At 38.2% G+C, this 27484-nt stretch overlaps 1 protein-coding gene across 1 annotated transcript in view; it reads right to left on the reverse strand.

Moving 5' to 3' along the window:
* Window positions 1–27484, reverse strand: part of VPS8 (VPS8 subunit of CORVET complex) — a 300926-nt gene that overhangs the window by 57041 nt on the left and 216401 nt on the right. The window contains exons 44-45 of the mRNA XM_068987935.1: window positions 26683–26852; window positions 23706–23871 (exon numbers count right to left, since the gene is read on the reverse strand). Coding sequence (XP_068844036.1) covers window positions 23706–23871; window positions 26683–26852 — 336 coding nt within the window. The remainder of the gene's footprint in view (window positions 1–23705; window positions 23872–26682; window positions 26853–27484) is intronic.

Genomic DNA, 27484 nt, shown 5'->3' on the forward strand with positions numbered 1-27484 from the left:
ATTTAGAAAGATGGCAATGACAACCTTGTATGCAAGACAGGAAAAAAGACACAGATGTGTATAACGGACTTTTGGACTCAGAGGGAGAGGGAGAGAGTGGGATGATTTGGGAGAATGGCATTGTAACATGTATACTATCACGTAAGAATCGAATTGCCAGTCTATGTCCGACGCAGGATACAGCATGCTTGGGGCTGGTGCACGGTGATGACCCAGAGAGATGTTATGGGGAGGGAGGTGGGAGGGGGGTTCACGTTTGGGAATGCATATACACCCATGCTGGATTCATGTCAATGTATGGCAAAACCAATACAGTATTGTAAAGTAAAATAAAGTAAAAAAAAAAAAAAAAAGTCTACAAGCAATAAATGCTGGAGAAGGTGTGGAGAAAAGGGAACCCTCTTACACTGTTGGTGGGAATGCAAACTAGTACAGCCACTATGGAGAACAGTGTGGAGATTCCTTAAAAAATTGCAAACAGAACTGCCTTATGACCCAGCAATCCCACTGCTGGGCATACACACCGAGGAAACCAGAATTGAAAGAGACACGTGTACCCCAATGTTCATTGCAACACTGTTTATAATAGCCAGGACATGGAAGCAACCTAGGTGCCCATCAGCAGATGAATGGATAAGAAAGCTGTGGTACATATACACAAGGGAGTATTACTCAGCTATTAAAAAGAATACATTTGAATCAGTTCTAACGAGGTGGATGAAACTGGAGCCTATTATACAGAGTGAAGTAAGCCAAAAAGAAAAACACCAATATAGTATACTAACACATATATATGGAATTTAGAAAGATGGAAACAATAACCCTGTATACGAGACAGCAAAAGAGACACAGATGTATAGAACAGTCTTTTGGACTCTGTGGGAGAGGGAGAGGGTGGGATGATTTGGGAGAATGGCATTGAAACATATATAATATCATATATGAAATGAATCGCCAGTCCAGGTTCAATGCATGATACTGGATGCTTGGGGCTGGTGCACTGAGACGACCCAGAAGGATGGTACAGAGAGGGAGTAGGGAGGGGGGTTCAGGATGGGGAACACGTGTATACCTGTGGCAGATTCATGTTGATGTATGGCAAAACCAATACAATATTGTAAAGTAATCAACCTCCAATTAAAATAAATTTATATTTAAAAAGCATAATGAGATACCACTGCACACCTATTAGAGTAGCCAATATTAGAAAGACTGACTATATCAAGATGCGGAGGAACTGGAACCCTCATAACTTCTGGCAGGAGAGTAAAATGCTACAACCACTTTGGAGAACAGTTAGGCAGTTTCTTAAAATGATAAATATACATTTTTCATATGAGTCAGCCACTCCATTCTGAGGTATCACTCAAGAAAAATAAAAATATATGTTGAAACAAAAATTTTTTACACAAAGTTTCATAAAAGCTTTATCTACAGGAGCCATAAACTAAACTGCCCGAATGTCTATCAACAGATAGAATAATAAACAAATTATGGTATATCCATAGAGTCCCTTGGACTGCAAGGAGATCTAACCAGTCCATCCTAAAGGAGATCAGTCCTAGGTGTTCACTGGAAGGACGATGTTGAAGCTGAAACTCCAATACTTTGGCCACCTGATGCAAAGAGCTGACTCATTTGAAAAGACCCTGATGCTGGGAAAGACTGAAGGCAGGAGGAGAAGGGGACGACACAGGATAAGATGGTTGGATGACATCACCGACTCAATAGACATGGGTTTGGGTGGACTCCGGGAGTTGGTGATGGACAGGGAGGCCTGGCGTGCTGTGGTTCATGGGGTTGCAAAGAGTCGGACACGACTGAGCAACTGAACTGAACTGAACTGATAAAATTTAATATTACTCACCAGTAAAAAGGAATGAACTCTTGATACAACAATGTGGATGCATCTCAAATAACTTCACTGAGTGAAGAACCCAGACCAAAAAACCATACATACTTTACAATTTCTTTTATCTACTATTCTAGAAAATGCAAGACCTCTCAAGTGGCTCAGTGGTAAAGAATTTGCCTGCCAGTGAAGGAGTCACAGGAGATGTGGGTTTGATCCCTGCGTCAGAAAGATCCCCTGGGGGAGGGCATGGCAACCTACTCCACTATTCTTGCCTGAGAAATCCCATGGACAGAGGAGCCTGGGGGGCTACATGGACTTTAGCCCTGGGGTCGCAGAGAGTCAGACACGACTGAGCATGCACAGAGCAACTAGAAGATGCAAATCAATGTGCTGTGACAGAAAGTCAATTGGTGATTTTCCTGGATCAGAAGAGAAGAACTGAGTAAATTTTTGCAGGTGATGGATAGGGTCAGTATCTTGAGTGTGTTGATGAATTCATACACATATACATATGTTAAATTTGTATACTTCAAGTACAATTTATATCAACTATACCTCAATAAAACCTTTCATGAAATTTGTAGAGTACAGTTAAAAGAGTGTTCAGAAAGACATTTACAGCTTTTTATGCTATTCTGGAAAACAAAGGTTTAAAATAAAGAAACTTCCAATTTAAGAAGCTAGAAAAAGAAGATCAAAGTAAAACCAAACTAAGGAACGTAATAATAGGCAGAAATCAATGCAATAGAAATCAAACAAAACAACAGAGAAAATTAACACAGCCAACACTGGTTTTTTGAAAATAACAAAATTGATAAATTGCTATTCAGATTGAGAAAAACAGAATATAAGTTACCAATATTAGCAATGAAAAGGAAATTATTACTCTGCGCCACATTACTCACAGATGTTTAAGAGGCAATAGGAGCCTATTAAGAACAACTTTATACCAAAAATTTGATAAATGAAAAGGACACACTCCTTAAAAGCAACATATAAAACTTGACCCAAGATAAAACAAAATATGAATAGCCCTACATTAAAGAAGCTAAATTTGTTATCAAATCTTTACACAAAGAAAACTTCAAGTTCACATAGTTTCAGCAGTGAATTCTAGCAAATATTAAGTACACAGAGACTAAGATATGAAATCAGAATATCAACTTATTAACTTATAAGTAGTTCAAAAGATACTAGATACTATCTGTCTAGAATGATGCAGAAGAGATATAAACACTGGGAAAGCAACTGGGCTCAACTTCTCAAGCCTGTTCCAATTCCAACAGTTTAATTCTAAAAGCCTACAGTAAAAGGTGATAAAGAGATTTCCTCTAACTGTGGCATCAAGCTATTCAAACAGGACCATACTGCAGTCTTTTTTGCCTTTCCCCTTTGACTTTCAGAATAACTTTAGAAAACATACCTCAACTCAGGGATCAAAACTGTTGGCTACCCAGTCTGTCCTTTAAGATTTAGTAGGTCTGCAAAAATTAGACTTGAAAGTCTTTGCTTTAACATATCATGACGTTAATACTCTGGAATTTACTCCAGATGTATGATGTAGCTTGCTAAATGTGATCCAACTTTAACTCCTGGTATGCTCTTTCTGAAAAGGGAGAAAATAGATTTTCAAAGCAAAGTAGATATTTAAGCTTTAAAAAATGACCTCATAGAAGGATCTGCAGACTTTTTAAAACAAGCCAAGAACTAGATGTGGTGCTGGACAATTTATCTGAAAAAGCTGTTCTCTGGAGATTAAGTCAGAGTGTTTGAAGTGGCAACAGAAATGGTCTAGAATCACTTATGAAAGGTCTTATTTCTCATTTAACAGGATTCCTTCTGGAAATGCCTCAGGCAATGCAGCTTAAAAGACACTTCAAATCCAGGTGTGTAGACACTATATCTGGGGATATGGATGATATACTATGCCAAGGCCTTAATAATGGTACACTTTTGTAATCTTTGTTAATAAAATGATTCCCAACTTAGAGAAGCAAACTGAAGTTAAATAGCAATAGGAATATCTTCCTTATCGCCTTGTTTTTTCGAAAACCAGCTCTGATTTTTCTGATTACCAAAGGAATACATGTTCATAGGTGGAAATTAAGGAATATAAGAGTGAAATAAAGCAAATAAAAATGACAAGACAACCACACAGCAATAACTACTATTAACATTTGGAATCACACTGTTTTGTGATCTTTTCATGTAACATCTTGAGACTGTTTACTCCATCATGTCAATATTCTTTGACAACATGCTTCTTCATGGCTATAAAGCAGTCCATTCATTATATAGATAGGAAAGGAAAAGAAAAGTGAAGTCACTCAGTCGTGTCCGACTCTTTGCGACCCCATGGACTGCAGCCTCCCAGGCTCCTCTGTCCATGAGATTTTCCAGGCAAGAATACTGGAGTGGGTTGCCATTTCCTTCTCCAGGGGATCTTCCCATCTCAGGGATTGAACCCGGGTCTCCCACATTGCAGGCAGATGCTTAATCCTCTAAGCCACCAGGGAAGTAATCTAACCAAGAATCAGGAGGCTACTGGGACATTAGCTTGTTTTCAATTTTTAAAAATTATTTTAAAAATGCTGTCACAAACATCCTTGTGTAACACTTGGCATACACTCTTCATGTGTCACTTTCACTGCCCAGATTAAGTTCCTGCTTCTAAGGATGTGTGTGTGCGTGCTCAGTTGCTTCAGTCGTGTCTGACTCTTCTGTGATCCTACGGACTGTAACCTGCCAGGCTCCTTTGTCCATGGGATTCTCCAGGCAAGAATACTGGAGTGTGTTGCCATGTCCTCCTCCAGAGGATCTTCCCGACCCAAGGACTGAACCCATGTTTCCTGCGTCTCCAGCACTGTAGGCCGATTCTTTACTCACTGAGCCACCTGGGAAGGATGTAGACATTTATAAACTGCCAGTTTTCCTCTTGAGAAGTAGATAGATCCACAAACTTTTTCATTATAATTCTAAAATCCAAAAAGCTCTGAATTCAAAAGTATTTCTTAAAAACTTTTGGCACCAAAAATTATCTGACATCAAAACTTGACCTGAAGTGAAGCTATTTATGGTCTTTATCCCACGTAAGGATCTGATTATGGAATGCTGCCCTAGACCCCACTGGGAATGTAACATAACATACAACATAAGCACCATTTATTACTTTTCTTTAGTGCTTTAAAGATGCCATTTTCTTGTCCTCCAACCTTCCATTCCCACTCCCTTTATAGGAAAGTCAGTTATTGTTGTATTACTGTCTCATCTTTGGCTGCTTTTAAGATTTCCTCTTTATCTTTGGTTTTAGCAGTTTGACAATGATGTGTCTGAGTGCGGTTTTCTTTGTACTTATCCCATTAGCAGTTTGCTAAGTTTTTGGACACATGGGTTAATGTTTTTCATCAAATGTAGGAAATTTTCAGTTCTACCCCCCTACTTATCTCTCCTTGCTTTTGAGAATGCCATATATATATATAAACTTTTTTATATCATTTCACAGGTTACCAACTACTCTTTACTTATTTTTAATCTTTTAGTCTCTGTGCTTCAAGATGATTTCTACTGAACTGTCTCCAAATTATAGATAACATTTGTTAAAAAGGCTGCTGATATCTAATGAAATTTTCATCTCAGCTTTTTTAGCTCCAGAATTTACATTTGGCTTTATTTTATAGCTTCTATTTATCTGCTAATATTTCCCTATGTATTCAATCACTGTGCAAATCTTTTCCTCTAAATCCTTTAACTGATTTATAATTTCTATTTTAAAGTCTTTGACTGCTAATTCAAATATCTAGGTCATCCACAGATCTACTACCATTGATGTTTTTTCTTTTGATTTTAGGTTACCTTTTCCTTCTTCCAATTGATCGTATGACAGTTTGGGCTTTGACTTTGTGAAGAAGGATTTATTTCGCTTTTGCCCCTTAGTCTTAGTATGGCATTTAGTCCTAAGGCATGGTCCTTCTACTGTTTCAATACAAAATCTGAGGTAGTTATCAATCCCTCAAATTTGTCAAAGCCTGCACTCAAACTGAGCACTATGCAGCTGCTGATATCTCTGCGCAGTGCTTTAGGCCTCCTGATGCTACTTTCTGTCTGGTTTCTTAAAGCACTGTTTGTATATGTGCAACTTGGGAACTCACAAAAAGAGTTTGGGGATCCCTCTTTCCTGGCTCCCTTCTTTCTGAGATGTCCTCTCTCAATTTACAGCTGATTTGGTAGTCCTGAACTCTTGTTTCATCTCAATAACAACATTACTTTCTTAAGCTCTTTTCCTCCAGTTCTCCAAGGCAAAATGAGATAAGCTCTAAAGGGAAAAAGGCTAGTCAAGCAAAGCTCCTTTAGTTTGCATCCCTCTTTTAAGGTTTTTGTTCCTACAGTTTCTGCCTACTTCTGGTTGCTCTCCAAACAATACTTTGTCTATATAATTGCTACTGGCAGAAGAGTTGTCCAATACAGGCCATTATTGGAATTGGGACTCTGTGTTACATTTCTGAGAAACCTGTATGGGGGTCAAGAGGCAACAGTTAGGACCCTGTGTGGGAACAACTGATTGATTCAAGACTGAGAAAGGAGTACAACAGGGCTGTCTGCTGTCACCCCGTTTGTTTAACCTATACGCTGAGCACATCATGAGAAATGCCAGGCTGGATGAGTTACAAGCCAGAATCAAGACAGGCAGGAGAAGCATCAACAACCTCAGATAAGTGGACGATACCACTCTAATGGCAGAATGCAAAGAGGAACTAAAGAGCCTCTGGATGATGGTGAAAGAGGAGAGTGAAAGAGCCAGCCTAAAACTAAATATTAAAAAACTAAGATCATGGCATCCAGCCCCATTACTACAAGGCAAATAGAAGGGGAAAAGGTGGAAGCAGTGATAAATTTCCTCTTCTTGGCTCCAAAATCACTGTGAATGGTGACTGAAGCCATGAAATCAGAAGACAATTGCTTCTGGGCAGAAAAGCAACGACAAACCTAGACAGTGTGTCGAAAAGCAGAGACATTACTCTGTCAACAGAGGTCCATATAGTCAAGGCTATGGTCTTCTCAGTGGTCATGTACAGTTGTTGAGACCCGAACCATAAAGAAGGCAGAACGCCAAATGAATAGATGCCTTTGAACTGTGGTGCTGGAGAAGACTCCTGAAAGTCCCTTGTACAGCAAGGGGATCAAAACAGTCAATGGAGATCAACCTGAATAGTCACTGGAAGGACTGATGCTGAAGCTGAATCTCCAGTATTCTGGTCATCGGATGCAAACAGATGACTCATTGGAAAAGTCCCTGATGCTGGGGAAGATTGAGGGCAGAAGGAGAAGAGGGCATCAGGAGATGACTGGACAGCACCACTTACGCAATGAACGTGAACTTGGGCAAACTCTGGGAAATGGTGAGGGACATGGAGGCCTGGTGTGCTGTAGTCCCTAGGGCTGCAGAGTCGGGCACCACTGGGTGACTGAACATTACATTTCTACAAACATTTTTTTCTGTACTATCCCTGCCCCTACTTCTTCCAGAACTCCAATGACATTTATATTTTGCCTGTTCAAGCCGTTCCATAATTCATAGTTATCTGTATCTTTTCAGTGTGTATTTGATTCAGGATAGTTTCTACAGTTATAAAGTCAAGTTCACTAATCATTCTGCAATGCTCATGATGCTGTTAATTCCATCTAGTGTGTTCTTCATCTCATACACTGAAGGTTTAATCTGCAGATGTTTGACTGGCTCTTTATAACTTTCATCTCTCTAACATGTTCAATCTTTCCTCTAGCTTCTTCAACATATGGAATACAACTATAATAGCTGTTCTTGTCTACTAATCCTAGCATATGTGCCATTTCTGGGTCTGTTTCAATGGACTGTTTTCTTAAGACAATTTTTTAATATTAGTTTAGGTTCACAGCAAAATTGAGAGGAACGTACAGAGAAACTACATATATGCCATACTCCCACAGATGCAGAGTTTCCCCTATTATCAACATTTCCCACCAGAGTGGTGCATCTGTTGTGACTGGGGACGTGTTACATGGACACACTATCACCATCCAAAGTCCACAGTTTACATTAGGGCTCACTCTTGGCACTGCATATTCTATGGATTTGAACTAACATGTAACGACACATATCCACCTTTACAGTATCACACAGAGTATTTTCACTGCCCTAAAACTTCTCTGTTCCATTTATTCATCCTTCCCTCTCTCCTCCCTGCAAGTAAACATTGATCTTTTTACTGTCTCTATAGTTTTGCCTTTTCCAGAATGTCACGTAATTTATTTTTTAAATCCTCTTTATGACTTGTATTTTCCTGCTTTCTTGCATGCCCTGTAATTTTTTATCAAATGCCAGGCACTGTAAATTCTACTTTGTTCAGTGAGATATTTTTGTAATCCTTAACATATTATTGAACTTTGGTCTGTGATGTTGTTAAACTACATGGAAATAATTTGATTGTTTTAGATTCTGCTTTTAAGTTTTGTTAGGTGGGATCAAAACAGCAGTTAATCTAGGGTTAAATTTCCCCAAACACTAGGGTCAGAACCGTACTTAGTACTCTCAGTGCTGCCCTGTGAGTTATTATGCTTTCCAGGTTTGCAATATTTCTGGCTCTCAATGAATCTGAGGCACTGCTGCCCCTAATATTTTGGGCACTTCTTTTTCTGGCCTTGAGTCATTTCCCCACACCAATGGGTCATTATTCAGTGCAAGGTCGCCTTCTGCAGATCTCCGGAGCCCTTCGTGTGCCTCTCGTCCATCCAGGAGTCTGTCCTGTGAACTCGAGCCACCTGTCTTCCTTGCACTCCCTGCTCTGCTTCAACCCAGAGACACTGATGAACTCTGCCTTGGTTCTCCCTCCCTGTGCAATGGCTTGGAAACTTTCCTCCAGGAGTACGTCAGGGGGTAATGCTAGGATTTATATGATTTGTTTATTGTCTCTCAGAAGAGACTTAGCAGCAGCAGGGGTCATTATCCTTCACTGCTTGAGGTCCAGTGTCTTGAGAATCATCGCTTTATATATTTTGACCATTTTCCCTGCAAAAGACTCCTAGTGAAATGGAAGTCTCTGTAATACCATTCTTAAAAAAAATAAGTTTAAAAATTGTGAATTCTGAGACATATCTGGCTAAAAGGATTTGGATAAGAGACTGTGGACTTGTACAAATATGTGTTCCCACTAGTCTGTCTCTTCACATGCCTATCATAAATGCATTAGTATTTTTAATATATGCCAGTTTAATATGTATTTTTTAAATTTTGAAAGTTTAGTACATTTAAAAAAGTGGTATCATATTGCTGTTTTAACTGGTATTGCTTTGATCATTGGTAAAGTTGAACGTTTTTTCACATTTTATTGGAAATTTATTATACCATTTGCCTATATTTCCAGTAAAGCTTTAGTTCTATGTAAAGACTGGAAACACTTTTTTTGGTACTATTGTCTTCCTTTTCAGGCTTTTTCTGGATCAAAGGAAAGTGAAAAAATTTATAGAACCTTAAGAATCCGACTGTTACGCTACTCTGGCAAAAAGGTGAAGACTTGGATGCTAATAGTGGTATGGCTATCTGCACATTTTCCACAATCACAATCAATGGATAGTATCAATTTCCTTGTTTTAAACTCTTACTCTTACTGTAAGAATATAAATTAAACTCTTTACCAGAATCTTGCAAGCTAATAAGGATCTGGCCCTCCCTACCTCTTAAACCTCATTCTTTGCCATGTTCCCCTTTATTACTATGCTCCAGACTGATCTTTTTCAGTTCCTTGAACAAGTTATTTCCTCCTCTGTTCCTTTGTGCCTGCTGTTATCTTTTGCTTTGAATGTTCTTCCCTGGCTGGACCCTTCTTATCTCTGCAGATAGATATTTTCTGACCAATTATCAGTGGTATCCAACTCTTTGCAACCCTATGGACTGCAGCAGGCCAGGCCTCTCTGTCCATCACCAACTCATGTCCATTGAGTCAGTGATGCCATCCAACCATCTCATCCTCTGTCATCCCCTTCTCCCCCTGCCTTCAATCTTTCCCAGTATCAGGGTCTTTTCCAATGAGTCAGTTATTTGCATCAGATGGCCAAAGTATTGGAGTTTCAGCTTCAGCATCAGTCCTTCCAATGAATATGCAAGACTGATTTCCTTTAGAATGGACTGGTTGGATCTCCTTGCAGTCCAAGGGACTCTCAAGAGTCTTCTCCAACACCACAGTTCAAAAGCATCAATTCTTAGGTGCTCAGCTTTCTTTCTAGTCCAGCTCTCACATCCATACATGACTACTGGAAAAACCATAGCCTTGACTAGACGGACCTTAGTTGGCAAAGTAATATCTCTGCTTTTTAATATGCTGTCTAGGTTGGTCATAACTTTCCTTCCAAGGAGTAAGTGTCTTTTAATTTCATGGTTGCAGTCACCATCTGCAGTGATTTTGGAGCCCCCCAAAATAAAGTCTGACACTGTTTCCACTGTTTCCCCATCTATTTCCCATGAAGTGATGGGACCAGATGCCATGATCTTCGTTTTCTGAATGTTGAGCTTTAAGCCAACTTTTTCACTCTCCTTTTTCACTTTCATCAAGAGGCTCTTTAGTTCTTCAACTTTCTGCCATAAGGGTGGTGTCATCTGCAGATCTGAGGTTATTGATATTTCTCCCAGCAATCTTGATTCCAGCTTGTGCTTCCTCCATCCCAGCATTTCTCCTGATGTACTCTGCATATAAGTTAAACAAGCAGGGTGACAATATACAGCCTTGACATACTCCTTTTCCTATTGGAACCAGTCTGTTGTTCCATGTCCGTCTAACTGTTGCTTCCTGACCTGAATACAGGTTTCTCAAAAGGCAGGTCAGGTGGTCTGGTATTCCCATCGCTTTGAGAATTTTCCTCAGTTTATTGTGATCCACACAGTCATAGGCTTTGGCATAGTCAATAAAGCAGAAATAGACGTTTTTCTGGAACTCTCTTGCTTTTTTGATGATCCAGCGGATGTTGGCAATTTGATCTCTGGTTCCTCTGCCTTTTCTAATCAAACTTGAACATCTGGAAGTTCACGGTTTACATATTGCTGAAGCCTGAGTGGTGTCTGCGTGGTGCTGGAGCAGCAAGCAGCCGAGAGGAAATACCCCACATCCAAGGTCAGGAGCGGCAGCCGTTGGGAGATACCCCATGTCCAAAGTAAGGAGCAGCGGCTGCACTTTGCTGGAGCAGCTGTGAAGAGATACCCCACGTCCAAGGTAAGAGAAACCCCACTAAGATGGTAGGCACTGAGAAAGGGCATCAGAGGGCAGACAGACTGAAACCACGATCACAAAAAACTAGCCAATCTGATCACAGGGACCAAAGCCTTGTCTAACTCAATGAAACTAAGCCATGCCATGTAGGGCCACCCAAGACGAATGGGTCATGGTGGAGAGTTCTGACAAAATGTGGTCCACTGGAGAAGGGAATGGCAAACGACTTCAGTATTCTTGCCTTGAGAACCTAGTGAACAGTATGAAAAGGCAAAAAGTTAGGACACTGAAAGATGAACTCCCCAGGTGGGTAGGTGCCCAATATGCTACTGAAGAACTATGGATGGAGTGTTGTAATGCTGTACAGGAGGTGGTGACCAAAACCATCCCCAAGAAAAAGGGATTCAACAAGGCAAAATGGTTGTCTGAGGAGGCCTTACAAACAGCTGAGAAAAGAAAACTGAAATGCAAAGGAGAAAAGGAAAGATATACCCATCTGAATGCAGAGTTCCAAAGAATAGCAAGGAGAGATAAGAAAGCCTTCTTAAGTGAACAACACAAAGAAATACAGGAAAACAACAGAATGGAAAAAACTAGAGATCTCTTCAAGAAAATTAGAGATACCAAGGGAACATTTCATGCAAAGATGCACAAAATAAAGGACAGAAACGGTATGGGTCTAACAGAACCAGAAGATATCAAAAAGAGGTGGCAAGGATATACAGAATTGTACAAAAAAGGCCTCAATAACCCAGATAATCATGATGGTGTGGTCACTGACCTAGAGCCAGACATCATCAAGTATGAAATCAAGTAGGCCTTAGGAAGCATTACTACAAACAAAGCTAGTGGAGGTGATGGAATTTCAGCTGAGCTTTCAAGTCCGCTGTTGAAGTGCAGCACTCAAAGGTGGCCACAGGACCGGAAGAGGTCAGTTTTCATTCCAATTCCACCATATCAAAGCATGTTCAAACTACCACACAATTGTGCTCATTTCACATATTAGGAAGGTAATGTTCAAAATCCTTCAAGCTAGGCTTCAAAGTATGTGAACCAAGAACTTCCAGATGTACAAGCTGGATTTGGAAAGGCAGAGGAATCAGAGTTCAAACTGCCAACAGAATTCCAGAAAAACATCTGTTTGCTTCACTGACTATGAAGCTAAAGCCTTGGACTGCGTGGATCACAACAAACTGTGGCAAGTTCTTCAAGAGACGGGAACACCAGACCACCTTACATGCATCCTGAGAAACCTGTATGCAGGTCAAGAAGCAACAATTAGAACCAGACATAGAACAACAGACTGGTTCAAAATTGAGAAAGTAGTATATCAAGGCTGTATATTGTCACCCTGCTTATTTAACTTATATGCAGAGTACATCATGGGAAATGCTGGGCTGGATGAAGATCAAGCTGGAATCAAGACTGCTGGAAGACGTATCAATAACTTCAGATAAGCAGATGATACCTTATGGCAGAAAGTGAGGAGGCAGTAAAGATCCTCTTGATGAAGGTGAAAGAGGAGAGTGAAAAAGTTGGCTTAAAACTCAACATTCAAAAAACTAAGATCATGGCATCTGGTCCCAACACTTCATGGCAAATAGAAAGGGAAACAATAGGAAACAGTGACAAACTATTTTCTTGGGCTCCAAAATCACTGCAGACGGTGACTTCAACCATGAAATAAAAGATGCTTGCTCCTTGGAAGAAAAGCTATGACCAACCTAGGCAGCATATTAAAAAGCACAGACATCACTTTGCCCACAAAACCAAAGCTTTGGTTTTTCCAGTAGTCATGTACGGATATGAGAGATGGACCATAAAGGAGGCTGAGTGCCAAAGAATTGATGCTTTTGAACTGTGGTGTTGGAGAAGACTCTTTAGAGTCCCTTGGACAGCAAGGAAATCAACCCTGAATACTCCTTGGAAGAACTGATGCTGAAGCTGAAGCTCTAATACTCTGGGCACCTTACACAAAGAGCCGACCCACTAGAAAAGATCCTGATGCTAGGAAAGATTGAGGGCAAGAGAAGATGGGGACAACAGAGGTTGAGATAGTTGGATTCCATCACTGACTCAATGGACATGAGTTTGAGCAATCTCCAGGAGATAGTGAAGGACAGGGAAGCCTGGTGTGCTGTAGTTCATGGGTCACAAAGAGCAAGACACAACTGAGCAAATGAATAACAATAACAAGCTATACATTATATATGAGCTGAAGTAATGAATCACTTAATACTAGTACATAATAACAAGAATATTGGAAAATGAACATAAGTCTTCTCAAAAAGATGCATTTATGTTAGGATTATTTATCACCTCTCTGCACTTGAGACATATTAATATTCATTTCATTTCTAAGTTTAATTTAGAAGGTATTCTTTTGAGAAATGCTTCTATCTTCAAAATTCATTTTTTAGAATTTCATTTGACTCTAACATAACAGGGAGCTAACATTCTGTGAAAACAGAGCAATGAAAACAGGGCCTTAATACCAGTTTTCCTATTTCATTAAATAGCATGTGAAACAAATCTCCAATTTATAGTGGGATAAATAAACAATGTACAACGATTAACAGAAAATTATGCCCAGTGAGTATTAATAAATGTCACTTACTGAATAATTTCTTCAAAGTTGTAAATACTTCCATCTGACATTATGTGTAGATTTATCCCCCAAAATCAAACATTTTCTTATACAATTCTAAAAACCAAGAAATAAACTCCAAGTACCAGAGAAAGTATCAGCTTATTTCTTTTCATTCTCTCCTTTTGCGATTGTTAAGGATGACTAGGCATCTATATGTTTATTTTCAATCCCCTTCTTCTTTGCATATTTCTCTCTCACTGAAAAAACAAAAAACTCTCATATTTGACTGCTGTATCTGGTCATTTACTGAAAAGAGATGATATATCCAAATCTGAAAAAGATATCAAGCTACACATAGTAAGACTTTCTAATGAGTCTCCAAATGCTCTCATTTTTAAAAAAATTTATTATTTTTAAAATTAATTTATTTTTTATTGAAGGATAATTGCTTTACAGAATTTTGTTTTTTTCTGTCAAACCTCAGCGTGAATCAGCCATAGGTATACATATATCTCCTCCCTTTGAAATTCCTTTCCATTCCCCTCCCCATCCCACCCCTCTAGGTTGATACAGAGCCCTTGTTTGAGTTTCCTGAGCCATACAGCAAATTTCTGTTGGCTATCTTCTTTACATATGGTAATGTAAGTTTCCATGTTACTCTTCCCATACATCTCCCCCTCTCCTCCCCTCTCACAATGTCTATAAGTCTGTTCTCTATGTCTGTTTCTCCATTGCCCTGTAAATAAATTCTTCAGTATCATTTTTCTAGATTTTGTATGCATGCACAAGAATGTGGCATTTATCTTTCTGACTTACTTTACTCTGTATAATAGACTCTAGGTTCATCCACCTCATTAGAACTGATTCAAATGCATTCCTTTTTATGGCTGAGTAATATTCCATTGTGTATATGTACCACAACTTCTTTATCCATTCATCTGTCTATGGATATCTAGGTTGCTTCCACATTCTAGCTATTGTAAATAGTGCTGCACTGAACAATGGGATACATGCATCTTTTTCAATTTTGGTTTCCTCCTAGGTATATGCCTATGAGTGGGATTGCTGGGTCATATGGTGGTTTTATTTCCAGTTTTTAAAGGAATTTCCACATTGCCTTCCATAGTGGCTGTATCAATTTACATTCCCACAAACAGTGCAAGAGGGTTCCCTTTTCTCCATACTCTCTCCAGAATTTGTTTGTAGACTTTTGATGACAGCCATTCCAACTGGTGTGAGGTAACATCTCATTGCAGTTTTGATTTGCATTTCTCTAATAATGAGCAATATTAAGCATCTTTTCATGTGTTTGTTAGCCACCTGTATGTCTTCTTTGGAGCAATGTCTCTTTAGGTCTTTTTCCCACTTTTGGATTCAGTTGTTTTTTTTCTGACATTGAGTTGTGTGAGCTGCTTGTGTATTTTGGAAATTAATCCTTTGTCTGTTGTTTCATTTGCTATTATTTTTTCCCATTGTGAGGGTTGTCTTTTCACCTTGTTTGTAGTTTCCTTTGCTGTGAAAAAGCTTTTCAGTTTAATCAGGTCCCACTTGTTTACTTTTGTTTTTATTTCCATTACTCTAGGAGCTGGGTCATAGAGGATCTTGCTTTATGTCCTCGAGTGTTCTGCCTTGTTTTCCTCTAAGAGTTTTATAGTTTCTGGTCTTACATTTAGGTCTTTAATCCATTTTGAGTTTATCTTTGTGTATGGTGTTAGGAAGTGTTCTAATTTCATTCTTTTACATGTAGCTGTCCAGTTTTCCCAGCACCATTTATTGAAGCAGCTGTCTTTGCACCATTGTATATTCTTGCCTTCTTGGTCAAAAATAAGGTACCCATAGGTGCATGGGTTTATTTCTGGTTGTTCCACTGGTCTATACTTCTGTTTTTGTGCCAGTACCATACTGTCTTGATGACTGTAGCTCTGTAGTATAATCTGAAATCGGGAAGGTTGATTCCTCCAGCTCCATTCTTCCGTCTCAAGACTGCTTTGGTTATTCAGGGTCTTTTGTGTTTCCATATGAATTGTGAAATTTTTTCTGTGAAAAATGCCATTGGTAATTTGATAGGGATTGCACTGATAGTAGATTGCATTTGGTAGTATAGTTCTTTTCACAATATTGATTATTCCTACCCAGGAATATGGAATATCTTTCCATCTGTTTATGTCATCTTTCTTTCATCAATGTCTTATAATTTTCTGTGTACCATTCTTTTGTCTACTTAGGTACGTTTATCCCTAGATATTTAATTCTTTTTGTTGCAATGGTGAATAGGACTGATTCCCTAAGTTCTCTGATTTTTCATTGTTAGTATATAGAAATGCAAGTGATTTCTGTGTATTGATTCTGTACCCTGAAACTTTGCTAAATTCACTGATTAGCTCTAGTAATTTTCGGGTACTATCTTTAGTGTTTTCTATGTTCAGCATCACGTCATCTGCAAACAATGAGAGCTTTTCTTCTTTTCCAATCTGGATTCCGTTTATTTCTTTTTCTTCTTTGATTGCTATAGCTAGGACTTCCAGAACTATATTGAATAATAGTGGTGAAAGTGGACATCCCTGTCTTGTTCTTGATCTTAGGGGGAATGCTTTCAGTTTTTCACCATTGAGAACAATGTTTGCTCTAGGCTTATCATATATGGCCTTTACTATGTTGAGGTAGGTTCCTTATATGCCCATTTTTTGAAGAGTTTTAATCAAAATGGGTGCTAAATTTTGTCAAAGGCTTTTCCTGCATCTATTGAGATTATCATATGGCTTTTAATCTTTCAATTTGTTAATATGGTGCATCATATTGACTTGACTTGCATATATTGAAGAATCCTTGCATCCCTAGAATAAACCCTACTTGATCATGGTGTGTAAGCTTTTTGATGTGTTGCTAAATTCTGTTTGCTAAAATTTTGTTGAGGATTTTTGCATCTATGTTCATCAGTGATACTGGCTTATAGTTTTCTTTTTCGTGTGTGCTCTCAGCTTTTTAAGAGGAATAACAATTGGAATATTTCTGGCACATAATAATGTGTTAGCTTATTGCCAGCTCTCAAGAGCTTTAAGCCCTGTTATTAATGTTAAAACTAAAATCTAGAAAATTTTTCATTATATTTCTTTGAATTGATATTAAGCTGCCTGCTGGCCAAGAATTATTATTTTTAAAATGAATAATAGTAAGTTAATTTCTTCTAATGCTAATCAGTGCCAATGAAGGTGGTTATTTGCTACTATAAATTTAATAGAAGAATAATCTAAGATAAAAGCAGGATGAGTATTTCAGTTGAAATTAGTTTCTCAAACATATTTTATCTGTGAGTTATATATAGAGGATACAAAACAGAAAATTCAACTTACAAGGCCTATTCTTTGGACCTATATCCTGATTGACCTACTGTAAACCTAAGGGGAGAGGGAATGATAATAAGAGAGGAAAGAAAGAAATCTGAGTCATTTCTGTTACATTTCCTGGCAAAGAATAAAAAACTTGTTCCAGAGGAAAGCAGACTTTCTGGGAGAGTAAATCCAATCATACTTGTGTAGAACTGTTGGGAGAAAATTGACATGTCGGAGTTATGGCTGATATATATTGATCAGTTGTGAAAAACAGAAATGAATGTAAGAGAGGCAAGAAAAAAGATTTTATCCAAGAAAACCACAGGTCTGAGGGTTACTTGTATCCTGTTGAATAAGAGTCAGTAACTGAAGAAGTAAAAAGTCAGTCATCTCAAGTCTTGGAAAAGGACGAAATAAAAAGCTATTTGACAGAAGGATCATATTACAAAGGCAGTGAAAAGTTTCAAATGTATTCGGTTATTTACTGAGGATAGAAAGCAACAGGTGGAAGCTGACTGGCAATCTCAGCTTGATTTTGGAGTCACTGGGACACACACGTCTGTTTCTCTCCATGCACAGATTAGGAAGAAGATCCAACCAGTCAAACCAAGGGTGACAGATTTTTGAGGGAAATTAGAGCAAAGTAGAACTCTCATGAAATTAAGCTTAATAAAAACCATCATGTATAGAATTAGTATTTTCATTGAAAATTTTCTTGCAATTAAAAATGTGACTGGTTCATACAATGGTAAGAAATCTTAAGTTAGCACAGTCAACACAGTATCATTGTACTTTAAAAAAGAAAGGTAATGCCAAAGAATGTTCAAACTACCACACAATTGCACTCATCTCACGTGCAAGCAAAGTAATGCTCAAAATTCTCCAAGCCAGGGTTCAACAATACATGAACCATGAACTTCCAGATGTTCAAGCTAGATTTAGAAAAAGCAGAGGAACCAGAGATCAAATTGCCAACATTCACTGGCTCATCGAAAAAGCAAGAGAGTTCCAGAAAGACATCTACTTCTGCTTGATTGACTATGCCAAAGCCTTTGACTGTGTGGAGCACAACAAACTGTGGAAAATTCTTAAGTGATGGGAATACCAAACCACCTTACCTAACTCCTGCGAAATCTGTATGCAGATCAAGAAGCAACAGTTAGAATCAGACACGCAAGAACAGACTGGTTCCAAATCGGTAAAGGAGTAGGTCAAGGCTGTATATTGTTACCCTGCTTATTTAACTTACATGCACAGTACATCAGGAGAAATGCCAGGCTGCATGAAGCATAAGGTGGAATATCAAGACTGCCAGGAGAATTATCAATAACCTCAGATATGCAGATGACACCACCCTTATGGCAGAAAGTGAAGAACTAAAGAGCCTCTTGATGAAAGTGAAAGAGGAGAGTAAAAAAGTTGGCTTAAAACTCAACAGTCAGAAAACGAAGATCATGGCATCTGGTCCCATCACTTCATGGGAAATAGATGGGGAAACAGTGGAAACAGTGAGAGACTTCATTTTCTTGGGCTCCAAAATCACTGCAGATGTTGACTGCAGCCATGAAATTAAAAGATGCTTGCTCCTTGGAAGAAAAGCTATGACCAACCTAGACAGCATATTAAAAAGCAGAGACATTGCCAACAAAGGTCCATCCAATCAAAGCTATGGTTTTTCCAGTAGTCATGTATGGATATAAGAGTTGGACTATAAAAAAAGCTGAGCACTGAAGAATTGATGCTTTTGAATTGTGTTGGAGAAGACTCTTGAGAGTCCCATGGACTGCAAGAAGATCCAACCAGTCAATCCTAAAGGAAATCAATTCTGAACATTCATTGAAAGGACTGATGCTGAAGCAAAATTACAATCCTTTGGCCACCTGATACAAAGAACGGACTCATTGGAAAAGACCCTGATGCTGGGAAAGATTGAAGGTGGAAGAAGGGGACGACAGAGGATGAGATGGTTGGATGGCATCACCAACTTGATGGATATGAGTCTGACTGCATACGCTCTGGGAGTTGGGGATAGACAGGGAAGCCTGGCATCCTGCAGTCCATGGAGTTGCAAATAGTCAGACACGACTGAGCAACTGAACTGAACTTTAAAAATAACCTTTACCAGATTTCAATAAAGTCAGAATACTAAAAATAGAACAGTCAGGAAGAAGGAAAACTGAGAGTGATGATGATTTTAAAAACTTGATTTCAAATACTGGTCCTCCTTCTCTGAGCTACATACAGCTCCTTCAGCTAAAGTTGTTGTGAAGATTATCATATTCACATCTAAAGCATATATTTGATAAATTTCATCTTCTGTTGCCTTGCATTACCAACCCACTAGATCCTTTTACAAAATCTTACTAAAGAAGCCAAAGGAGACAAACAGCTAGAAAATATAAGGAATCCAAAATAGTTCTCCTTCTATTTTCCTTTATTAATTAGGAAGCATCAAACAGATTTTCAAGAGGATGATCAGTAATCACACCGGAGTTTCCTAAAGAAATGAAAAGGTTGAACTCATTTCTTCTGCCGTGCAGTATAGGATTGCCTCAGAAATGAAGCCTCCTTTGACATACAGATCCAATTTCAAAATAATTTCCCTTTTCTCAATGTTCTGAGAGCAGGCAAGAGGAAAGTCAATGAAATAGATTACTTTCTTGTGCAGATATGGAAACACAGCAACCAACGTAGTACAAATGTCTTCAACATCCATTCTTGAAACAAATTCTCAACAGAACATGCAGTAAAAGGGAACATCCTAAACATGATACAAAGGTTACATACCAAAAGCCTACAGTTAACATTATATTGAATAATGAAAAATGAATACTTTCCTCTATAATCAGTAACAAAACAAGGATGTCTATTCTCACCATTGTTATTCAATTGTGTACTAGAGGCCAATGCAATAGGGCAAGAAAAAGAAATAACACTGGAAACAAACAAATACAACAGTCATTATTTGCATTTGATATGATTATGCAGATAATACCAAAAAATATACAAAAAAGTACTCATAGGTAAGCTTAGTAAGGCCACTGGCACTAGATACAAAGTCAATATGCAAAAATAAATTGTATTGCTATATTTTAGCAATGAACTATTAGAAACTGAAATATAAAACAGTAAAATATGTAATATCATCATTAAATACTTAGAAATGAACCTTATAAAATATATGCCAGATTTACATGCGAAAAACATTGACAAAATAAATCAAAGAAAATTTAAATAAATTGGAGCTATACCGTGTTAATGGATTGGACTCAATATCATTAAGATGTCAATTCTCCCCCCAATTTATCTATATAGTAAACACAATCCTAATAAAATCCCAGCATGAATATTTTTGGGAGAAACTAACAAGGTGATTTTTTAATTTATATGGAAAAGCAAGTAGAATAGCCAAATGTTAGAAAGAAGAACAAACTTGAAGGCCTCACACAACCTGATATCCAGATTTATTATAAAGACACAGTCTAGGAGCAAGGACAGATATATAGATCAATGGAATAGAATAGAAAGTCTAGAAATAAATCCACATATACAAGGTCAATTGGTTTTTGATTAAGGTACAAAGGCAATTCAATGGATACCTTCATTCAAAAGAAAGAATCTCAATCTTTATCTCACCTAGTATTAAATAACTCCCAATGGATCAGTGGTTGCCAGGGGTTGGGGAGTGAAAAGAGAGGTTGACTACAAAGAGCTAAAGGGGACTTTTGAGGGACGTGGTAATATTGCTCTATGTCTTGATTGTAAAGGAGGCTGTCAAAACTTGCAGAAGTGAATTTAAGTTTGTAAATTATGTATTAAAAAATATAAGTGCATATATATAACTATTTTTTAAAAAAGGAAAAAAAGGCATATTTTAGCCTCTGGGGACTATCTAGGAAGAAAGAAAAAAATCTAATTGGTAATATGCACGCAATAATATGCATTCAGTCACAATCTGTTTATGAACAGAATATACCTGAAAGAGGGAAAAAAACTGAAGTGCACTGAAATGCAAAGCCTTAGGTATCTACATAAATAAAGGTTCCCACATCTGCATTTGAATTCAACTTGGAAAGATGTTAGAAATCACAGGACCTGATTTTCTTTTCCTAAATGCGAACAAGGAAGCACTGGATGACTAATAACATTTTCAATCCAGAAACATACTGAACATCTTCATCTGTATATCCAGCAGACATCTCTAAGTCCAACAATGAATTCTCTGTCTTACTCTCAGGTATGTTCTTTATTTATTGCTATCTCAGTAAATGGTACCACCATCCATTTGGTTGTTCAAATAAGAAATTTGGGTACTATCTTTGACTCTTCTGTCTTACCTCCCTCACCAACCAATTTAATTATCACCAAGTCCTACTAATTCTACCTCTCAAATATAGGTTACCTGTTGTAAAGCAGAAAAGAATATAGATTTACAAGTTGAGCATAACTGAATCTAGAAGGTGAAAGAGCAGTATGAGATGAAGCTAGTAAGGTAAGAGGGACCATATTAATTATTTTGATGTTTGTACTCATCTCAAACACATCTCACATATGGCTCTTTTCTCCATCCCAACTTCCACCATTCTAGTACAAGTTACTATTTCTTTCAACAAAATAATTTCAATATTCTTGGGTCTCTCTACATCCACCTATTCTTGTTTTCCTTTCAATTCATTTTCTGTACTGCAATTCTTTTAAAAGCACTATTCTTAAAAAAAAAAAACTATTTTAATCATATCATATCATTCCTTCTTTAAAGCCCTTCAATGTCTTGTTTCTTTAGCACAAACATAAAAATAATTAGTATGGTCCCTGTTTACTTACTAATTTCACATAATACCATTCTTTCACCCTCTGGATCCAGTCATACTCAATGTCTAGTTCCTGCAGAGGTGCTTTGTTTATTCTATATACTGCTCCCTCTGCTTGGAATATTGCTCCTCCTGCCTATCCTTGTGCTTAAACTTTTATCTTCTCTTTTTGCTTCGGGGGCAGCTAACTAACATTTTGAAGAAATCTTCTATGACATCTCATGTCTAGATCAGCTCTGCTCATTATCTACTTTTACAGCACAGTTCATCTGTAAGTACTTGTGGTATAATAAAAAATATCATTCAGTCTTTGTCCCTGGTTCCTATCACATAGTTCCTAAAACCCTCAGACTCTCCTGAGTGATAGAATGCCTTCTGAATGCTAATGAGATGACTGGTACTTGGGGACCCCTAGTTTCAGGATGGCAGCTGGTTATCAGAAAGATCAAACCATGACCAGAGAGTTAGAACTTTCAGTTCTTCCCTCCCCATCCTTCCCCAATCCCCATATAGGAGGAGGGGAGAGGGGCTAGATATTGAGTCTAAGCACTAATGGCCAGTGATTTAATCAATCATGGTTAGTTAATGAAACTTCCAATAAAAACCCCTAAATGTTGAGGTTCAAGGAGTTTCCGGGTTGGTGAACACACCGGTAACTGGGAAGGTGGTGTGCCAAGCTACGGCATGGAAGCTCTGGGCACCCTTGTCTCCCCTTACCTTGCCCTATGCATCTCTTTCATATGGCTATTCCTGACTATCCTTTATAATAAACAGGTAAACATAAAGCATGTTCCCAAGTTCTGTGAGTTGTCCTACTGAATTATTAAACCTGGGGGAGTGGATCATAGGGACCCCTAAATTTGTCAAGTCAGATAGAACAGGATGTAATCTGGTACCCTATTTGTAACTGGTATCTGAAGTAAGGACAGTCTCTTGGGAATGGACCCTTAAATATATAAAGTCTGACACTAATCCCTGGTGGTCGGTGTGAGAACTGAATGGCATTACTGGGCATACAGTTGGAACCCAGAGAACTGACAGAGTTGGTGTCAGAACTGAATATGGAAAAAACACCATGTAATTGGTGTCAGAGAGAACTGGAGAACACTTACTGGAAATCTGTTTATAATTTCGTTGTCATACAAATTCCTTAAGACAAATGTCTTGTTCTAGCATTTAACATAGTGCCTGGCACATGGTTCTGTATTTACTGGATGAATATGGATATTAGTGGCTACCACTGGAGTGTAGAAACTGAACTGTTATCTGGGAGAAGCTAGGTCAGAGTTTTTTCCCTGGGTTATCTTCTGACTTAATATTGAAAGCTTAATTGATTTAGCATAAGTTAGATGATTTAAACATAATTTTAAATCATCTTTGATTCCTCCTCATTTCTCCAATCTGAAATGTTGGGTCACCTCAGAAGTCAATCCTTCTATCTTCGATAATCTTTATAATCTTTCTTTTCTCTACACTCCATCTCCAATGCATGCTTCCTTCTAACCTTCCACATCTAAATAAATCGCAACTACAGACTTCCAGTTTCTCAAGCCAAAAACAGAGAGAAAAAAGCAATGGGTCCAACATTTCACTAAGTGATGTTAACATCAACTATAGGATAGGGCAGCATGGAGGACGGTGCAGGAAACAGAAGACTAAGTAAATTTGCTGAGGCCGAAAAGACATGAAAAAAAATGAGGCCAGGTCTAAAAGACACTGTTAAGAAAAGACTATCTGCATGAGTGAGTGATAGTCAGTCGTGTCCTACTCTCGGCAACCCCATGGACTGTATCCCGCCAGGCTCCTCCGTCCATGGAATTCTCCAGGCAAGAATACTGGAGTGGGTTGCCATTTCCTTCTCCACCTTGACATGAAAACAAGTTTTACCTGTGATGGGGTGATCCTTCCCTTCGTAACTTCAGATGAATTTTCGCTCAGCTTTCCTGCTTTGTTACTTGAGCTGCATTTGTAGCACGTCCATCTTGTTTGCCCTTCAATTTCCATGGTGCACTCTTTGCTTTGCAGACAGAATGAGTGATATAAATGGCCACAGCTGCAAAATGAAGGTAACCAACTGACACTCTTTATTATCATAAAATCATAAACCTAAATTGTATTAGACAGTATTCAAAAGTGATAATTATTTCCAGTAAGCTGAAATGCACTGGTGGGTATATAGGTTAAGAAATAAGGAAAGAGATTTACTTGTTGCTCCCCTCTCTTTTTTAAAATCCAGACTCATGTATTTGTACACTTCAGTTGTGAGTACAATAGCATCACAGTTCTCTGACTACAAACCACCCAGGGGTGAGTTGAACTTCTGCTCGCTTCTCAAACTATGAAACATTTTTAGACAGTTTGAACACCATCAACTGGGGAAAATAATAATTATATAAGTCATTTGATAATAACATGAGTGGTATTTCTCATCAAATTCAAGAGTCATGATTTGATTTATAAGCATTCACAAAAATGTTACTACTATACAGTAAATTCTAACATTATTACTATGAAGAAATTCCCTGATAATTACATTACGCTACCAAATAAACCTTCCAGAAATAAGTGTTGAGCACAATTCTAAGTCATCTTCACTGATTCCTTCTCATTTCTCCAACCTGAAACGTTGGACCATCTCAGAAGTCAGTCCTTTTCTCTCTTCAATAGTCTTTAAAATCTTTCTTTTCTCTATCCTCCCCCATACATATAACATGCCTCAAACCAAATTCTTGACTTCCACCAAACCCCTCAATGCACACTCTCATCCAACCTCCCACATCTAAATAAACAGTAACTAGAGCCTTCCAGTTTCTCAGGCCAAAAACCATTCTTTCTTTCATACCTCATACACAATCTATAAATAGATCCTGTCAGCTATACCTTCAGAATATATACAGAACCACCACTGCTTACTTCATTACAATCATCTTGGGCCATCTCTCACTTGGATTAGCATAAATGGTCATTCCACTTTCACGCTTGATCTTCTGCAGTCCATTCTAACCACAATAGTCAAAGTGATCCTCAATACATAGATATATTGTGTCAACCCTATCCTCAAAACCATCCAATGGCTTTTCATCTCAGAGTAAGAGTTTAACTCCTCATAATGATTTACTTCCTACGTGATTTGGCTGCTGAAGTTATCTCTCATCATTATCCCTTCACTCTGCTCAGGCAATGCTAGCCTGCTCACTCACTACCAGAGAAGTATGCCAAGCACCTGCCTCATGGTTTTTGCACTTGCTGATCCTCTGCCTGGAGCACTCTACCCTGATATTGCATGGAAACTTCCCTTAAGTCTCTGCTCAAATGTCACTTAAGTTTCCCTAACAACTTTTCACAAATTACTAGTTCCCAAGGTTCTCTCTCCTCTATACCATATTTACTCATGGTAATTATATTTTTATTAATTAATTCATTTTTAACTACCTGTCCATAATCATCTTAACAGTGGTGTTCTCCCTGACCACTCTTCATAAAATATCTTCCCCCACAGACTCTCTACATCTCACTTAACATGCTTTATTTTTTTTACCCCTGTTAGTTACTATCTGGCATTTTACTTGTCTATCTCTTTCACTAGAGTGTAAACTCTGAGAGCAAAACCTTTGTTTTGTTCATGTGGTACCCTATCCCTTCTAACAGTACCTGACGTATAGTGTACTTGTTAAACAGTTGTTGAATGAATGGGCTCTTTATGTGATAAGAAATAATTTCCCTTCTAATCACCAAATCTACCAATCTTTATCTGTAAAAACAGAAGCTAACACTTATACAGTGCTTACTGTATGTCAGTATGGTTTTAAGTGTCTTATGTAAATTATCTCATTTAATCTTCACAAAAACTCTAGAAGGTAGGTACCATTATTATCCCTCTTTACAAATAAAGAAACTAAGACGTAAAGAGATGAAATGACTAGTCAAAGTCTAATAGCTAGGAGAAGGAAACGGCAACCCACTCCAGTATTCTTGCCTAGAAAATCCCATGAATGGAGGAGCCTGGTAGGCTACAGTCCATGGGGTTGCAAAGAGTGAGACATGATTGAGCAACTTCACTGGAATAGCTAGGAAGTGGCAGAGTAAAGGTTTGAACTCAAGGTTTAAAGCCTGGCTCTAGAGTCCATCTTACATTGCCTCTATCTATATATTCTGGATGAGCGGTCTCCTCCTGAGATCAAACCTCCTACTTTTGCACTAGACTTCTTCTCTCTTTGCACTGTGGCTTTAAATATCATTTACATGCTGATGAGTTCTAAATTTATATTTCCAGGACCTATCTCTGACTAGAATAACTGTCTACCTGACATTCCTACTTAAATGTTTAAAAGACATCTCAAACCTAACATCTCCAAGACAAAACTCTTGATTTCCCCAGGTTCTCATGCCTGTTCCTTCTTATTTTATATGAGGACGGTACCACATTCATTCAGTAGCTTGGGCTGAAGATGTTTTTCCCTGTCACTTCACATCTGATACATCAGCAAGTTAGCTCTTCTCTTAAAATATATTCCTAACCTTCACTCCTACCACTCTCATTCTGCGCAAATGTCACTTCTTAGACATGTTTTTCCTCATTATGGTATCTTAAAATAGATATTCTCACCCTGAACACTTTTTCCCATCCCCTTACCCTGTGTGTTATTTCTCTCCATATCTCTTATTACCTGTACTTACTTATGACCTGACCACTCTAATACTCTTTCCCCCTGACCCCTATGCAGAATATAAGATCTATGAGAACAGGAACTCTGCCTTGGTTTGTTCGCTGCCAGAATGGCTGACTGGGGCTGTGTGTCTGCACGTGCTCCTGCCTGGCAATACATGTACACACACATGTACTACGTTTCCTTCCCTCTCTTACCTAAAGACAATAATTTCATCAGCCATTTCCTGGCGTCTCTTGTACTGCTGCAAACAAATAGAGCAGTAATCCTGCTTGGGATTCAGTCCTCTGGTAACTGAAGCTCTCAGGTTACACAATGACCAATGGAGGTCTTGGTTTAGAAGGCTAGTTGTCGTTTCCAGCAGGGTCTGTGAACGACCAAAATAAAAAGAAATCAACAAAAAGTTGTTTATAAAGGGAAAGAGACGGAGGGGATGAGTGGAGAACTGCCCTTGTTTCATTTTCAACTACAGCTGAATTGGAATATACTACAAAGGCATAAAATCGATCAAATAAACATCAAAGCACCTCAGACTTCAGTGGTTAACTTCAATGTACAAGTACTGATAAGTACTACATCAAGAGTCTCAAAATAATTATTAAAAGGTTGTCACTAGTTACTATGGAGAAATGAGTGCTCTGCCATTCTTGTGGCTTAATTCGGTCCTGATGGCTTTCAGATGACTGGATTAACCCAAATCTACTTATTTATTACACTTATATAGTAAGCTCTCTTTGAATTGCTTAAAGTTCTGACAAATTGTTTAAAAAAATACTCTGATTTTTTAAATAGAAACTGCATCCATGGCAATATTCCACACTAACCTTTCACTGGAAAAGCTAATGGTCATTACTCATTTTTCATCTCCCTTGGGCAAGAGATCACATTTTCCAATCAGCTCTTAAAAGCCATTGGAATCTACTCAAGACTGTGACATCTGTCATTAAGTCACATTATGTACAGTATCACATTATGTCATTTAAGGTTCCTTGTGTTTAT

Source organism: Capricornis sumatraensis, chromosome 1, assembly GCF_032405125.1.
Source record: "Capricornis sumatraensis isolate serow.1 chromosome 1, serow.2, whole genome shotgun sequence".
In the NCBI taxonomy this organism is placed as follows: domain Eukaryota; kingdom Metazoa; phylum Chordata; class Mammalia; order Artiodactyla; family Bovidae; genus Capricornis; species Capricornis sumatraensis.